The 17938-nt window shown below is 33.3% G+C and overlaps 1 protein-coding gene across 2 annotated transcripts; it reads right to left on the bottom strand.

Moving 5' to 3' along the window:
* Nucleotides 1–1238: 1238 nt before the first annotated feature.
* LOC148617333 (leucine-rich repeat-containing protein 58-like) lies at nt 1239–17862 on the bottom strand. Of its 2 annotated transcripts, XR_015922477.1 has the most exons (5): nt 17257–17862; nt 16402–16805; nt 14503–14685; nt 2163–3331; nt 1239–1391 (listed from the first exon to the last, which is right to left on the bottom strand). XR_015922477.1 is itself a non-coding variant. In XM_088584973.1 (3 exons), the coding sequence occupies exons 1-3, from the start codon at nt 17727–17729 to the stop codon at nt 14498–14500; spliced, it is 1065 nt and encodes a 354-aa protein (XP_088441099.1). In that variant the 5' UTR covers nt 17730–17861; the 3' UTR covers nt 10177–14497. The 2 variants fall into 2 exon arrangements, 1 of the variants encoding a protein (XP_088441099.1); XM_088584973.1 differs by lacking the exons at nt 1239–1391; nt 2163–3331 and having other exon boundaries at nt 10177–14685; nt 17257–17861.
* Nucleotides 17863–17938: the final 76 nt, after the last annotated feature.

The following is a 17938-nucleotide window of genomic DNA, read 5'->3' on the forward strand; positions in this document are numbered from 1 at the left end:
AGTTTCCATTATTAGTGCAATAACCTAAAAATGCTTCAAGCAGTGTTCATGAAACTTTGCTTAGTATATTATTCCCCCACAAAGAAAGTTCAGGGGGTTATAGGAAGGCTTGGTATCTTTGCAAAAAGAAACAAAGTAACTCTACAGGGACTTCAAAGGGAGATCATCCAATTAAGGATTTAAGTGTCAGTCTCTGTAAGAATCGGGCAGTGGGTGAAACATTGTATAAAAAAAAAACACCATTTTGGAAATTTAATTTGACTTTTTACACTGTCAGAATCGAGAAAATAAGACAAGATTTTCCATATCATGCTGGATCATTGAGTTACAATTTCATTGAAATGCACTGTAAAGGAACATTTCAAAGGCATATAACTCTGTCGAAAACTTCATTTTTCTAACATTCTATTGAAAAATTGCTCAGCAAATCCAGTGATGCAGAGATCAAATAAAGGTCTTTTGAAATGGAGAAAGTATCATTGAAAAACATTGTAAGATTTTTTGACATGCATGTTTCTGATTTTTCCAATTTTACCTGATTCTTACAAACACTTACACTTAACATGTTAAAACCTTGTAAGTGCAAATCCCCCTAGACTGCTCAAGGGATGTGAGTGAAATTTTTTCTAGGAAGGTTGGGCAACATATGTAGATGTGCTTGAAGGAATGTAACCATAGTTAAGACTCCAATAGGAGATAATGCAACAAGTGTTTTGATTTAAGTCCATTTGCACACAGTATTTCTAGTTTCTAAGAGTGTAAGCTTTTGATTTTTTGATGTTTTAGATTTTACACATTTGAGTTACGGAATACCTGTATGGGGCAATTTCCCGTTCTTGGACTTATCTTAAAAAAAGACCAACCAAATTCAATGGCATTATGAATTGATTATTTCTTTTGATTCTTAATAGTCATACTCTACTGAAACATATCAGGCTGTCCCTTTGGCACCAGTAACCTATGTATCATCGAAAATTAAATGTAACTGTGGAAAACTTTTTTAAAAAAGGTTAAAAAAGATGTTCCTCCGTATCATATATCGTAGTCTTCAGAATCCATGAAATATACATCAGCATCTTTTCTCACCTGTCGCACAGGTAAGAAAAAAAAATTGGCAGATGTCATTTTCTCTTTAAGCAATTTAAACTTCCTATAAGTTGGTAGAGATAAATCATACATACAAATCGATAATAAAACAGGAAAGTTGAAATAATTTATGAAATAAAAATGAAACCTACCTTTTAGTGGTCTAGGATTTGCCTGCTTCCTTCTAGACATGATGCGACATCAGAGGTACAGGTATTCGAACTGATGTTAAAGTGACCAAAAATGACTCATGGGAGCATGCGTGCTGCTTCTCTACTCCAAGCGAGGACCAGGTAAGAGGTTCCCTGTTTTAAACGATGAAACAATCGGGTGAGGACTATGTGAATAATTATCCATCAACCGATAAAAACAACATTTGCAGCTTTATTAGCAGGGATAAAGAAAACAAATATTCAATCAAGGAAACCAATCAAAAGAATTTAATCCAGGGACAAAGCCCAGACATGAAAAAACACACGCACAACGAAGAACATAAATTTAAAATAACCGAAATAATACGTACAAAACAACGAAGGTAAATGAGTAACTCGGACTCTAGTAAAAATCGGTACACCGCTAGGAAAAGTATCCTATGCTTTTCTAGGAAGACCCGCACAGTTGCTCACAATAGTCAAGTCTGGGATAGGGTGGACGAATGAGGAAAGGAAAACTGACGTTGAACAAATCGGTTCTAGACGACCATAAAAAAAAAGAAGCCTACCTGAAGTCCAATACGGTACAAAAAGTCTGCCTAGTTAAGGCAAGCTCTAGTATAATGTAAGAGCTTTATACGCAGGTGATGAAGGGATGTTGCCACAGATGAAAGGAAAGTTGACAGTACGGAATGAAAAGTGGTCGCGTTTGTCATATAGCTAAGTCTTTTTCCTTCGATCTCTAAATCTAAAGAGACATCACACAAATAAATATTTTATGACTTTTTATATTTATAAAAACTATAGTATGTTTAGATACGAGTGTAACAAACGCTTTCTCATCAGGTGTGGTTAAATGAAGTGCGAATTTTCACGACGACCTAATTAATATGCATAAATGAAAACCGGAAGTAACACACTTACCACATATGGAAGTGCTACGTCATTGGTTCTAAATATCCATTTGGGTGCACTGAAAATGTATACACGTGCCCGAGAAAATTAATAAATATTTGAAAATAGCTTGTATATATGATGCAGAGTGGCCCACTGATCTGTGCATGAGTGCGATACCGCGTTTAATAAGTAAGAAAACTAAAGTTCCCGTTTTCTGTGAGCTTAATTCATTTTCGTTAGTCGTCTGAATATAGCTGAAATATTGCTACTCGGACGTTAAACCCCAACAAACAAACATTTTCGTTAGGCATACATCACCGCGTGGCGAATACACAACTACTTTGCACACTTTTTTAAGGACTTGAACAGGAGAGTACAACTAAAATAGTGACACTATGTGTATCGTTCTTTCTTTGTCGCTGGGTTATATCAATAAACAATCCCGGTAGACTTAATTATGTTCAAGAGTGAGCGTTAGCGGCTTTTATCTTTACATGGTTCGGCGACTCGTGACACAGATGTCGACGCACGTGTATGACTTGGATATAATTGAAATAGAATTGTATTTCTTTTTGTCTTACGAATTTTGAAATAAAACAATCTACATGGAGAATTTGACATAATAGGTGAATTTAAAGGAGCTTTTCTGGTACGGTCAATATTTTGAAAGGTCCTTTAAGATAATTTTAACAAAAAAAGATTTAGAACACGAGGAAGCTTCAGCGCGAAACTCCTATGGGTTCTCAAACATCAAAAACCAATAAAAAATAAAAATCTTCATATTATCGTATAGATGTACATTCGGGGACTTTATATTACGGTACTTGTACACTTGTCAGGAGTAATGTTCCGTAAAAAGGGTGCAATCAATATTTTCATTGAAGACCTAGATTGGAACAGTTTAAATCTTAGAATATGAAAGTTTAATTTACTTTATATAAAAAGTTCAATCTTGCATGACAAAACATGATGAAATATTTCTATTTAATCTTCGAACAGAAGTGGTGTCGTCTCACTGTGGATAGTCTAGTCTATTTCTTGACGAGTTTTCAATGAGGGTTTGGAGGTTAGCTTGTACGTGCATGTTCATTGGTTTTCTCCAACTCAATTTATATCGTAATATACGATAATTTTACTTCCCCTGATTTAGTTATCTTCTTCCACCCATCCTTCCTTCCGTATTTTCCAGTGCACTCCTGCAAAATAGATTGATCATTTACTAAACTTAAGGGAATTACTAGCACGCAGGTACTGCCATTGTACTTTTACCAAATAAGATATTTTGGGATTGACGGGCTCAGAAAGGGAACAAGTTTCATGGCGATTACCCGAGCAATGCACATAATCAATACAATTAATTTTCGAACAAACATTGGGTTCATACGCCCAATCATTTTATTAAATTTATGCCGTATTTTTATTATAAGCTCACCAAGTTCAATGGTCTCCATTTCCATAACATGCATTGACGAAGATAGGGGTAGAGGAACCGACATTGTTTCAACAAATCCAAAACCACTTTATGGCTTGTGTGACATTTTTTCTAAAACGCATCGTGTCAAAAAATAAGTGAAGCAGGCCTAGACATGTTAATCGGTCTTTTTTATTCAACTTCGAGAAATAAATATAAATCAGGTATTTTCACCTGATTTTGGAATACATTGGAGTTATATAATATAAGCATAAAACGATTCTTGGACACTCACAGCCATATCAGGCTGCGTGCACAGAGCGAATTATTTTCATGTTAATTTTACACTGTCATTCAAGTCAATTACTTGCTGATGTCTAACCTAAGGTATCTTTTCTACAATACAACAATGAGAAAATCAAAGACGGCTGTGTGCTTCTATTGGACCTGTCCATGTATCTTTTCATTCTTAATGGCTATAACCTCACCACACTACTGATTTATCGACTATTTATTCTCTGGAATGTAATATTTTATTAAACTAAATTTTATTTTCTACTTCCAAAAGCATCTGTACATCTAATATGGATTATTTATGTAGTTTTTTAATCCATTTCTTATTATCTATTTACTCTACTATTTTTATGTTATAAAGTCAATATCAAACGCAAAACAATAAATTTAAGTAAAAAAAAACATGATTCCTGTACTTTATCTTCATACACTGAGGCTCTTGAAACAAAAACAAAAACAAAAACAAAAACAAAACAAAACAAAAATAAAAAAAACAAAAAACAAAAAACAAAAAAACAAAACAAAACAAAACAAAACAAAGCAAAGCAAAAAAACAAACTAGTATGTCAATTGTTTGTTAAACAATTCAAAGGTCTTTCCCTTGAAAACTATTTCTTTGAAATATTCACGTAAAGACATTTGGTTTGATACATAACATGCTACCTTCTACAAAAGTTTGTTGTTTTTGCAGTTGATAACCTGGTCAAATGCAATTGTGGATGTTTCCAATATTATTTTTGTAATGTAAACTTGACGACCTTTCATTAGATATACAACTACCCTACTTTCGTTGATCTTTAGAATTTTCACCTCTATATAAAGAACTTTAGTTTTGCACTCATTGACATTATCCGACTCATTATATCTGGACAAACCATCGATATTTCGGATGTACGCTTTAAGACCTTTCATTTGATATGCAACAATATTACTGTAAGAAACAGTAGGAAACTGTTTTTTATTCTTGGGAAATTAATCTGTTTAGCATAGTTTTTCAATGGAGGGATGGGGTAGGAATTTATTATATTTGATATGATAGAATTTTTGCCAGAAATCTTTACAGACTTAAGGTGAGGAAATTATACCAAATATGGATTTTACTTAACTTAAGGAAGATAATTTCGTATGTCCGCCGCTTATATTACTTTCTATTTATGCGGGAAGTTTAACGGAATAATAAAACCGCTTCATGAAAGCACAGTACTATCCCCCACCACGTCGGACACCACTCGTACAGCTGATATAGTCGTTATATATATGATTATTATTATAATAAACGTTTTGAAGTTAACAACAAAGACCCTATCTTATGAGCAGAATCTGGATTATCAGAAATATTGGGAATCCATGGTCACAATAAAAGAAAGGAACGCATACCAGATCCGATCTCACGGAACAAAGACTAATACCAGAAAACCCTATGAAAAGTAAACCCATAAAAATGGAAATTACAAGTAGAACTATTAAATCGAACAATTATATGAATATGGCGCTACATGTTCTACATGTACATTACGGTAACCACCGGAAGGTATTACGGACAGGATTCCGGCGGGTGGCTTACATTACCTTATTAGAACTTTATTCTTTTGCACTTAATGACCCTACTCTTCGAACATGTATTACTTATCATGGTTGAAACCCTGATTTTTGAAATGTATTCATTTAGACCTTCAAAATGACCCCCTTCGACGAAGTTGAAAAAATGATGCAATATCAAATCTATAAATAGGTATTGATGAAGTATTTAAAACCATTGAAAAATACGAAAATTTTAAGTTGTTGTAGTATCGTTGGTTTTTTTTTTTTTATTGGTCCTTGGTATTGTGTCAAACACTTGTGCTTGAGCACATCTTTCATTTTGTGTACTGATCATTTTGTGTGTCTATTGTGGATTTTAAAATATATACCCTCGCTCTGAAAAACTAAAATTCCAATAGATTCAAAAGGGGACATGATACATCAAATCTGAAAACTGTATGATAATTTACAGAACATATGCAACAAATTTACAAAACAATTTGGGCAATAGCAGAGCTCATTTTGAGCACACTGATTATTTGAATAAGATGCAATAACAAATTCCAGAACCAGAAGTCGTAGAGACATGAAACTATCACCATACATCTTAGAATTACCTGACCTTGATAAAACTAACAATGTCAAGGTCATACAAATATGTCAAGGTCACAAACCGGATTCTTCAAAAGGTTAGAATTGTCATAACTTTTGAGTAGTCGGTCTGACAGTTGTAAATTTTGTCTCAAAATGTAGGGCTAATCGAGAGGGTCATTTCATACGCTGTATGTTTGCACTTATCTCTTATCGTTTTCTTAATATCAAGGCTGTAGTTTGCAGTGAGAAGTCTGTCTAGAACTCTATGACCTTTGACCTTGGATGTAAATGAAAGGTCACATGGACCAAAGATCATTGATAAAGGTCCAATGTTTCTACAATTTCCGGTTCTCGAAATATAAATTTTAAAAACTTAAGTATGATATTTCAAGAGATATAACTCCCGTATGGTTTGTTAATAAAATACATATTTATGTTTATTCATTAGGTTTTATTTCTTGTGTACATGAAACAGTTTTTAAATTGATACTATCTGTTATGGTTTTCAAGAAATGAGCAATTAAAAGAAATTGTTTTAAGGGGACATAACTCTTAAAGATGATAATGAAATCCTTAGCAGGGTCATCTTCACCAAGTATGATTATGATAACCGTAAAAATGAGTTCGGGGAACCTGTTGACCATGTTGATAAGACCATAATAAGCGGGAGATAACTTCTACTATGGATGAGGTCTCACTAACCACTTCCGGGTCAAATGGCCATCCCCCTATGTAGTACCAAAAACACACTGAACCTAGACATATGCATTGTAAGTGCATTATTTGTGTGTATTATGATTAAAAGTAGTCAAAATAAAGCTGAGAATGTGTACTTTAAAATCATATATGTAATTAACTACAAAAGTGTATGAATATTGTTTACATGTGTGAGTAATTTGCCTCCATGCTGTCAGCAGAACAGGTAAAAATGTGGATTTTCAGTATTATTTATTCAAGTAAATTTTGTGAAGAATTTCTACTATGATCGTACCATTAGCATAATGATTTTGGAAGCCTTATTTTCCAAGCTTCGCAACGGTATGCAGCTTTAAGATGTCATTTGTCCTGGGAATTCACAGTGAGACTTTGAAAATTACTTTTTTAACATGTAAAGTAATGGAAACGTTAGAAGTGGTTAGTGAGACCTGATGAAATTCTTCATAGGGTTATCCTGCAAAAGTCCGAAATGAGATCTATCGATGGTCCAAATTTGGTAATATCTTGAAAGATGACGAAACAGAGTCGTGTCAAAGTAAATGTTGGAAGGGAAAAAAGACTAGCACTCTGTGGCTGTAGTTTGCAGTGAGAAGTCTTTCTGGAACTCTATGACCTTTGACTTTGGATGTAAATGAAAGGTCACATGGACCAAAGATCATTGATGAAGGTCCCATGTCTCTACAACTTGCGGTTCTCGAAATATAATTTTAAAAAAAATTAGTATGATATTTCAAGAGAAATAACTCCCGTATGGTTTCATAACAAAATACAAATTCATGTTTACAAATTTGGTCGTCTGCTTATGTACATGAAACCGTTTCCAGATTTATTCTATCTATTATGGTTTTTAAGATATGAGGAATTGAAAGAAATTGTTTTAAAGGGACATAACTCTTAAAAATGATAATGTAATCCTTAGCAGGGTCATTTCCTGATAGAACATGATGACATTTATATGTTCACCAGATATGTTCATGATATCATGAAAAATGAGTTCGGGGACCATGTTGAAAAAACGCCAATAAAAGGGCGATGACTTCTACAGTGGATGGTGGAATTCTTCACAGGGTCATCTTATAAAAGTCCCTAATGAGTTCTATCGATGGTTCATATTTGGTAATGATGTCTTGAAAGATGAATAGAGGAAAGCATGTCAAATTTTCCAAATGACGAAAGAATAATAATTAAAAAACATTAGAAAAACAATAAAGTCTTTCCTATGTAGAGAAAGCCCTTAAAAATGCGGTATTTAACAAAAGGTTCATAACCTAATGGAATTAAATATGAGAATGTTTAAAGCTAACAAACTGTTATCACAGAGATATATCTCGCCTGTCGTGCATGGTCTGTTATTCACTGCATAAGGGAGCAAACATATATGCATGAAATATAAATGGAAATGTAATGAAGATATATGCCGTAAATATCATTGACCTAGCACAAGTGGTTCATATCAAACTGACCTAATCGAAAAAAAATGAAAAATTAAGAAATTTGAAGTTTCAATCAATTACGTTAGACCGTAAATCGGGGGCATGAAATCAATACAGAATCGTGATGTAGTTGTGCTAATGCAACTGCATGCCAAATATGATTGACCTGGCACAAGTGGTCATATTCCTAATCGAAAACTTAAGTAGCAGCCTTTGTAGGAATCATTCAAATTCTGTAAAATGTGCTACACCTGCATATTTTTTTTTGTTCTTTTATAGGTCCATATAATAAAAGGTATAATTATTCATTCCAACCTGTCTGCTCTTAGGAGATAATTCACGTGGAAAATCGAATAGTTTCTACCTTAATTTTGAAATCTACAGTGCATCCTATATATTTTTTTCTCCTATGAAGAAGGGTTATATGAAAAGCCACATATTACTTTCTATTGAAAAAAAAACTTATTGCCTTGCAATCGTTTTAACGAATGGAAGGTTTCTTTCTCTTTCTATTACGGTCTTAATCATTATCATTAGAATGTATGTGATAAACAGCTTGATACGACCGCAATTAAGTGTCGAAACCTGTGGCATTTTACATCAAGGTTTATCATTTACATATAAATGTTTGTTTGTTTGTTGGGGTTTAACGCCCGAGCAGCAATATTTCAGCTATATTCAGGCGATGGACATGCAGTGGATGATAAAATGAACATGAAATGATGATGAAATGAAAAATGGGATGGGACACAAGGATAATGGGGGTCGAGAGATTTTTTATTGCCACTTGAAATAGGGAGAGGTGGGAAGGGTCGGGCAATTTAGCCTCCTGTGGCGGAGCCCTATGGTTCCTACTCCGGGAGAATACCACAGTAGGGTTCTTTAACGTGCGAGGAACGTGGCATCTTTCCCAACACGGTGCACCACTATGGTTTGCGGTCAGGTTTTCCGTATTATAGCATGACAACCCCAGCATGTAACACGCCAGGGGTACCCCATTCCACCACCTGGGGCACACAACCCAGTTGCCCTGTGGGCAGAGCACCCGGCTAGGGTTCTGAGCACCATTCAGCCGCCTTTTACGACAAGCTTAGCGCTGCTGCAGGCCTATTCTTTTGACACCCCGACCTACACGGGTTACATATAAATGTAAGAAAGACCTTTCCTAAAGACTTAATTAAACTTAATCAAAATCTTAAGTCTTCCTAGGTATGACAGGTTTTTCATCCCGAGAATTTGTTTGGCAATTCTTCTTTGAACGCTTTCTATCTTCTCAATATATTTGATCTAGTAAGGCGTCAAGACTAAACTGGCATATCAAAGTTGTGTTCCATCAACCTTCGGCAAGAAATGTAATGTTCTTGTATTTTTTAAACCCTGATAACGATCTTCGAAAATTGAAGCTACGAAGTCACATAGTAACCTAATCAACTTCAACATGCTTTCAGTAAACCAAGTTAGAAATTCCATTTAAACAATACTCAAGTCACTACAAAAACAAACAAACAAAAAAAAAAAAAAAAAAAGTGTATATTGTCAATAAAACTGACGAAAACTTTGGCAACAGCTTCAAACAATTTCAGGACTGCAATATTTTCGGGCAATATAGCTCCTAAAAGAAAATTGACCAAAAGGTCATAGAAGTCATACTAACTGAAAACTTCTTTCAGTGGCCTCGTTTGACATTCTGAATTAAAGTACTGGTTATTTCCAAAATAGATACTTTTAATAACAAAAGCAATTTCAAGCTCATATGAGACTCTTGCCAATATGCACCTAAATGACACAAGCTTTACTCATCCACTTCTAGCGAGGCTATTCGAAATTTCCTGGCTAAAACCTTAAAAATACCTTTAAACCGTTTCATCTGTGAAACTACAAACAGAAGCTTCTCTCAACAGAGATCAGCTTTTCATGAACTTCTCATGCTGTTTTCTCAAAATACAGTGTAGACTTTAGCCAATCACTTGCTCCTCATCCATTGATATGTCGTGTGTGCGACATGTCAATGAACGGAGAGCAAGTGCGAGAGGATTTTAGCATCAATAATGATAAAAAAATATGACAATCATTATGATTTTTCAATTTTATTTATTCAACTTAAAAGCTTAAATATTTACAATACCATAATCATATGACATTAAGAAATAAAATTCATGAAGGGTTTAACTGGACAAGTATAGTTATTTTGCAATTTGGCATACATTTTATAGGATTAAAATGGAAACTCATATTACCTACAATCAAGTCACAGACATTAGAAGTAAAAGAAAAACAAGAGCTCCCAGGAGCCTGAATCGTTCATCTGGTTGAATTTTGCCTTTCAAGGGCAATAAATTAAACAAGAAGTTGTCCAACAATATTGACTCAAGAAAAATTTGATAGGACTTATCATAAGGATCATTTCAGTAAATGAAAGTATAAATCTATCATTGTTTTCAAGACAATGGCTGAAAACTGTAAAAAAAAACCCTGTAATTTTCCCCTGTCAAGGGCAATAACTCTAGAAGGCGTCTGACAAATGCGAAAAACTACTGTCTGACCCCTTTGTTCTATTTTTAGTAACAGTGGCCATGCTTTTCGATGGATAAAAAAAAAACCACTTCAATTCTATGCAGGATACCCCAAGAAACACTTATAACAAGTTTTGTCTCAATTGGTAAAATAGTGTCAGAGGGGAAGATTTTTGAAAGATATGACATAAAAAATAGCAAAAAACATTGAAAAAGGCAATAACTCCAACATGGCTTAATAGATTAAAATGAAAATTTGACTGCAGATAGATCTCATCATGCTGAACACTTTTACCCAACCAGACTTTGGCTTAACCTAACCGTTTTGGAGATATATGCGAAAAACTACTGTATGACCCTTATGTTCTATTTTTAGTAATGGCGGCCATGTTTGATGGATCAAAAATCCCCATATCAGTTCTATGCAGGATACCCCAAGGAACATTCATATTAAGTTTTGTTCCAATTGGTCAAGTAGTTTCAGAGGCCAGGTGAACTAAAAAAGTTACATTGCGCCTATAGATTCGTTTAATTATCAGCTACAGGTTATAAATTCTTCAAAATTTTAAGCCGGAATTTACTATTCAAAGAAGAGTTACACATGATCATCTTCAAGTCATAGTAAACAAAATGATAAATGCTAGAATGACATGACTAATAGGAAGTTTTAAGATATTACATAATGACAAAATAAAGTTTAAAAAAACAAAATATAATTAAAATCAAATCAAAAAGAATGTGACATCACTGGATCATTTTAGGTTGACTTTCATTCCAAACATACATTTGTAGGAAAGACATGAGATTTATTCAACTACTGTATATTAATGGAGCTCCAAATAAGTTCAGGGAGCAGTTATCCCATCTTTTTCTAAGATGATGGTTATTTGCATACTAGCATTTCTTTTGCACTATTGGACTCTATCCTTCAGAAGAAATGGATTATACATACACTATTAAAGTTGCCACTACACACATCTTCACTGGATTTTATAGGCTGCCTAAAAATGCAAATAAGCAGGTTATCTGAAGCTCTGCTTTAGTTACATTGACCTGAATACTAACAATTTAGAACCATTGTGATACTCGTTTCTTCAGCTATCTATTATGTGTATTAACAAATACTCTATGTTAAGGTTCATCATTACCTTCCACAAATATGTGCTCAATTTCACCATTCATGTCCCCTGAATATAGACAAGTCTGCATTTAGAAAAAAAAGGTATAACATGCCTTATAAAAAATACATTAATCCCTATCTCACTTGACCCACATCCACACAAATTGAATCACATTTTGTATACCAGTGACTATTGTACTTCTATAGAACCTAATGTGTTGTTGGGTAGTGGATGAGCATGAGAAGTGCATGCTCAATATACACTTCTGTGAGGAAAATTGTTTTGTTCTACCCAAGCCCCTCTCTGAAGTGTTTATTGAGCATGCTCACCAACTTACCACAAAAGGGACTATTGACCAGCATGTCAACTTGAAAAGAGCCCACCTTTCATAATTGGGGAGCATCTCAAAACCTCTTCTCAATTTAGTTTATTTTGGCACTCTTTACAGAATTGGTAAAAAAGGCACAGGAAAACCATGCTCAAATTTATTCAAATACAGAAAATGCATTTTAAGTCTAAACATCTAGTTCCAGCCATGCTTATCCTAAGTGTACACGTATGTCTGTAATTGGATGCAAATTGAATGTTGAACCAGGTCTATTTTTGGTAATGATGAACCTTAATTGCCTATTTATTAGAGGTCTTGCAATGCTTTCTAAATTTACAATATAAAAATAAATATATTGTACACTTAAGATGTACCAAAACAAAATCTAGAACCAGAGTCAATTCTAAATGGGGAAAATAACTGCACAGGGCAATCTTTGGAATAGAGTGAAAACATACCTGAGGGCAAAAAGGTAACTCAATATACATGTATAATTACATGTATGTGTGCAATTGACATCATTACTAATTACATAGTCACCCCATATAATTGGTTTATTAGATCAATGTTGCAAGTGATAACTCATAATTTATACTCCAGTTTAGTTTACATGCTCCTGAGAGAAATAAGGTATGGTACATCACACACAATGTATCTACATTATACCAATAACACCATAACATTGGTACAACAATGTGAACAGTTAACTAGAGAAGTGATGCAAGTATGTGTGAATGTTCATTTATCACATTTTGAACACATGGTTTATTAAAAAAATACAAGGTCGCTGATTTCAAATGTAAGATTAGGTCAAAAATAAAATTTCACAATAAAAAAAAATATTTATGTTAAATGAAATGCCCAGCATGGTTTTAATGGTATTTAGCCTTTCTACAGTAAATCACATCTTTATCAAACCCTGAGTAGATTAAAAACCTACCTAAACCATGTTCAAATACCCATGATTACTGTTCACAAATTTGTACTTGAATATATCATATTCAAAATGTAAGCACAGTGAAATTTGTCTAAACTGAACCCTGAATACTGGTAACCTCAAAACCTGACCAAACCAGGTACACTTTTTGACGTTCCTTTATAGCAATCTAATGAATTCTGAACCTTGGAAAACCAAACACCTGTCTAGCCCAAACCAATTTCAAAGTCCAATTAGGGGTTCAGTTTAGACAGGTTTCAGTGTATTTTGAAACAAAATTCCAAAAATATATTAACATGTAAGTAAATTCAATAATAAACCTATCAGATATTTGACTAGAAGGTAAATTCATGATGTGACCTCCTCCAATAATGTTTCCTTCTTGTATAATAATAGGATAACTAATTGGAAAGAGTGAACAACCAAAATATGATCATGAGTGCCGAACAATGTCTAAATTTACAGAGCGTGTAGAAATTGTTTTTTTTTCATTTGCACTATAGTATTGTATCAGTGTAACCTAGTGATTTGACAGTGTATTGTACAAAAGATCATATCCGAGTATTTATCTAAACACAAACATAAAAAAATGTATACCGCTTAAATTTAAACTGTTTGACAATATTTCCATAATTTTGCTATTGTAAAAGATCATATAAAATAACAATCTTTTTGAAGAAATTGTATTGTATAAATGTTCTTTATACATGTACATGTAGATGGAAATATCAATAAAATTTAACAATAATACTGCTGATCAACAACAGCTCTAGTGGAAGACAACAAAAATGTCAAATGAGGCTTAAATAAACAATTGCACTACAAGATTAAACTGTCCTGTTAAAAATTCCCCAGCCTTTTTATCTATTTGACAAAGATACTTGAAATTCAGAAATGAATTTTATTCAAAAAATAAAATTTGTGATTTGGTTGTTATTGCAATAAAATTAAGATTATTTTCTTTGCATCACAAAATAAAAGAGAATCTTATTCTCTAAAAATAATGAGCTCATAATTAAAACCACATAATCATTTGCTTCCAGTTTTTTTCTCAGTATCAAGACATCTTTTTCAAATAGATATATGTATTTCACAGACTTGTTGCAAATAATAACAACTTCAGCCATATTAATGTATCAACAGAGAAAATGATTAAGGATATGATCTTACCAGGATTTCCCTCCTCCTTATTGGGAGTGTGGTAATTGCCGTTACCACAATCCATTGCCACTAGTGATAACTGATAATTTGAGTTACAGCAGTTGCTAGGCCACAATTTACAATGTAGTAATAATCAAAACATAACACTGAGCTCTGAACTTACATTGTACAGTATTACAATCACAATTATGCACGTACATACACTGTATACAGATGGTAGTACATGTAAATGTTAAGATACCTGTACATTGTACAATGTTTTTACTGGATTTACAGATTGTTTTATATATAATGGAAAGCACTACAGGGACATGAGTATCAAACCTAATGGACTAACCAAGCAAGACTCTCTTCAATTTTTCTCTAGCTGAATCTTCATCATCAGTGTCAGTATCACTATGAGGAATAAAGGGTTTTGTCCAACAAGTTGGACTGCATAGGTATTGCAGTAATGGCAGTCTGTACTTTCCACAGAAATCAACAAATTTCACTTTTTCAACTCTTGATGAGAAGTATACACCTAAAAAATATAAAAAGAGTATAATTGATATATGCACTTCCAGTTTAAATGAAACTAAAAGAAAAAATATTAGAGATGTAAAACTGGTTCCTAGCTTCCTATTCTCTACCTCAACAAACCTCACACCTCAAACACAGAAAACAAAACATTATGACCTAGCAGTAAATTGTATAGAAATACATGTACATTGCTTGTTTCTTGCAAAGAAGTGAGCTTGTTTGTACAAATGTAGATTAACAAAATATTCACTTCCATTAAAACTTTTTTCTACACGAAGTCAGGGGTCAAAATCAACACGTTCATTGTAAATGAAAAGTTGACTGAGGTCCATGGCCATGATACTGCATACATTGAACTGACATAATTGTTTTATAAGATTAATTTCTCTGTAGAAATTTTAAGAATTTCCCACTCAGTATGTTACTTGCATTGTATTTACCTTGATTTAAATAAAAATATACATGTATTTTGGTATACATTAACTTTGCTCGAGTCAAGTATAACCAGATTTTTATATGCACATTTTTTTGTACATAGTGTACATGTATTTGTTTTTCAGTGTCTTTTAAAGAAGTGAACAAATTTAGGCAAATACCTATGAAATATTTGACAGAATAATATTGACTCTGATTCTGATAATTTTACCACTGAAAACAATATATGTATTTTTTTTTTGTGAATAAAAAACTGACATCACCTGTACAATATCACTTGTAATATAAATGCCAAGTACATGTACATGTATGTAATATCACAATATACGGGTGTGTCATAAAAATCATTGTTTAAAGGGAAAGACCACCTATGCATTAAGTTGGGCTCTTATAATAAATCATACCCACGTAAACAAAAATAAATAACCTTTAATGCAAAATGTGCTTTTATAAAATGCTCAAGGCTATGCAAAGTTCGAAATCCTTGAAATATAAGTGGATAGCCATCTTGCAGAACTCTCCTATCTAATGGAAGATCATAGCCAGATTTTTTTTATTTTTACCGATAGCTTCCGATTGGCTCATGACCTCGGTTTGGTACTGAAACAAGTACTCCAAATAATATGTAAACAAAGAATATTCTGTGAATATTTCTACGATCATGTTTATCTAATCATCAAATGATGACTTGTCAAGCTTACGATTGCACGAATGATAAAAGAGAAATGTTCTAAAAAGTTTTTTTGCAAGCAACACAAACATTCTTCGGAAGTAGCCACAAGATTTTCCTTACAAATACTAGTCATCTGGCTGAAAATCCCATTGTTCGTCAATGATGTCTCACATTTGCTTATACATGTTGTGCCTCAATCTCTTAGATTTATTTTGGGTTGAAATTATAGGTGAAAAGTCCCAAATTTGCGATTTCTTTGGACATTATAACCAACTACCTATTTACTTCCACTTTACAAACCGACTTCGTGACGTCAAAGTTCAACCGGTCATGGTGGCGTCCATAGGCGCAGGAAATTCAAATTTCCTAATTATAAATCTCGATTTATTATTTAAGAAAAGGAAATTAATTTGTTTCAATTTTATTTTCATGAATATTTAACAGATTAGTTTCGATATTTATGACTTGCACATTAACATGGTCTTCTCCTTTAAATGAAACTACATGTATGAAATATGAAACACAATAATACATGTGTACATTTGTATACTACAAATTGTACCATTGCAAGCATTTGATTTGTACATGTTTTTTACAATACCTAATTACCTTTACACTTAGGATTAACACATTGCTGACAGGAGTCTAGGTACTGTGTCAAATTACCAGGTAAATCTTCAGCTTTATATCTAACTCTTTCATTCTTAATGGTCCTCGCAGAAAGTTCTAACAATGAAGGCACTGTAAATGTCAAATCCTGAACAAATTTTACAACTAAAGGATTATTTCTAAGACTTAGTTCAACCAAATTCAGCTTAACAATTTCCGATGGTAAAGTTGATAATTTGTTGTTGTGAAGACTCAAGGACTTCAGGTGATGAAGATGGACAACAGTTGGAGGTAGACTCTGAAGCTGATTATCACAGAGTACAAGGGAAGTCAGGGAATGAAGTTGACCTATTTCTGCAGGTATCTCAGACAGTCTATTTCCACCTAAGTAGAGAATTTCCAACCTGAAAGAGTTAATACGTGTATAATTTTTTGTTTCTCTTAAATCAAACAAGTCGCATCATAGCCATATTGTAAACTTCTCCTGTCAAACCAAAAACCTTTAACAAAGAGTGCAATTAAGGTACTGTAGATTATATATCGTTTAAAGTAAACATGTAAAGTAACAAAGCTATAAAGTTTTGAAAATTGGGATTCTAATCATGAAATTGTTAATTGTTCATTTAGTTGTTTATTTGCCAACCAATTTGACACTTAATGATATACAAATTAGTGAATATGACATCACTAATGAGATTGGCGAACTCTCCTATACAATGTAAACTTTTAATATTTTTTTGAAAGGTTAAAATAAAAACAACTAGCAACATACATGTACAGGTCTACTTAGATTTGAATATCAAATAATTGAGAGAGTGTAAGAAGCCACACATAAGCATGCTATACATGACCTACCTAGACATATTTCTGATAAGTCCAGTAACATTAGATATTTCATTGCCACCAAGATACAATGCCTTTACCCGAGGTAGTTCAGTGAATTGTGGAGGTAATTCAGTCAATAAATTAGCACTAAAATTTAACACTTCTATAGAACGAAGTTTACTGAAATCCTTAGGAATACTTTTACAGTCTAGTAGGTTGTTTTTAGCTATAAATGTTCTTAACTGTTTCAAATACACCACAGCTTCGTCAAGTTCGTGACAGTTATTGTTGCTTATATCCAAAGTTATAAGGTTAGCAAAATTGTTAATGGATTTTGGCAGAACATTTATATTGTTGTGATGTAAACACAATGCTCTGATTGTCTTAGCTCGATCATATAAGCAATCAGGAATGCTTGTCAAGTCACCATATGATAGATCCTCAGCACCATCACTCAAAAATTCACTCTCCGAGGAAGTCGTTTCAGACATGTACTCAGCCATTTTCTCGCACCTCTGAACAGTGATGATATTCCTGTTAAAATGCGTTCATCATTACGGGAGTTGTTTTCTTTTTTTCATGTTGACACGTGAGATCCAGCTGATCATGTCCTAAATTTTATATCAATTATTCAACTGATCAAAAGGTGAAGGTCGTTGACAAAATTATACGAGCCTCGTACCTACTTTTTAACTTTCAGCATAATTTGGAG

Source organism: Perna viridis, chromosome 5 (genome assembly GCF_037379345.1).
Source record: "Perna viridis isolate PV_CMFRI_1.1 ecotype Kerala chromosome 5, ASM3737934v1, whole genome shotgun sequence".
In the NCBI taxonomy this organism is placed as follows: Eukaryota; Metazoa; Mollusca; class Bivalvia; order Mytilida; family Mytilidae; genus Perna; species Perna viridis.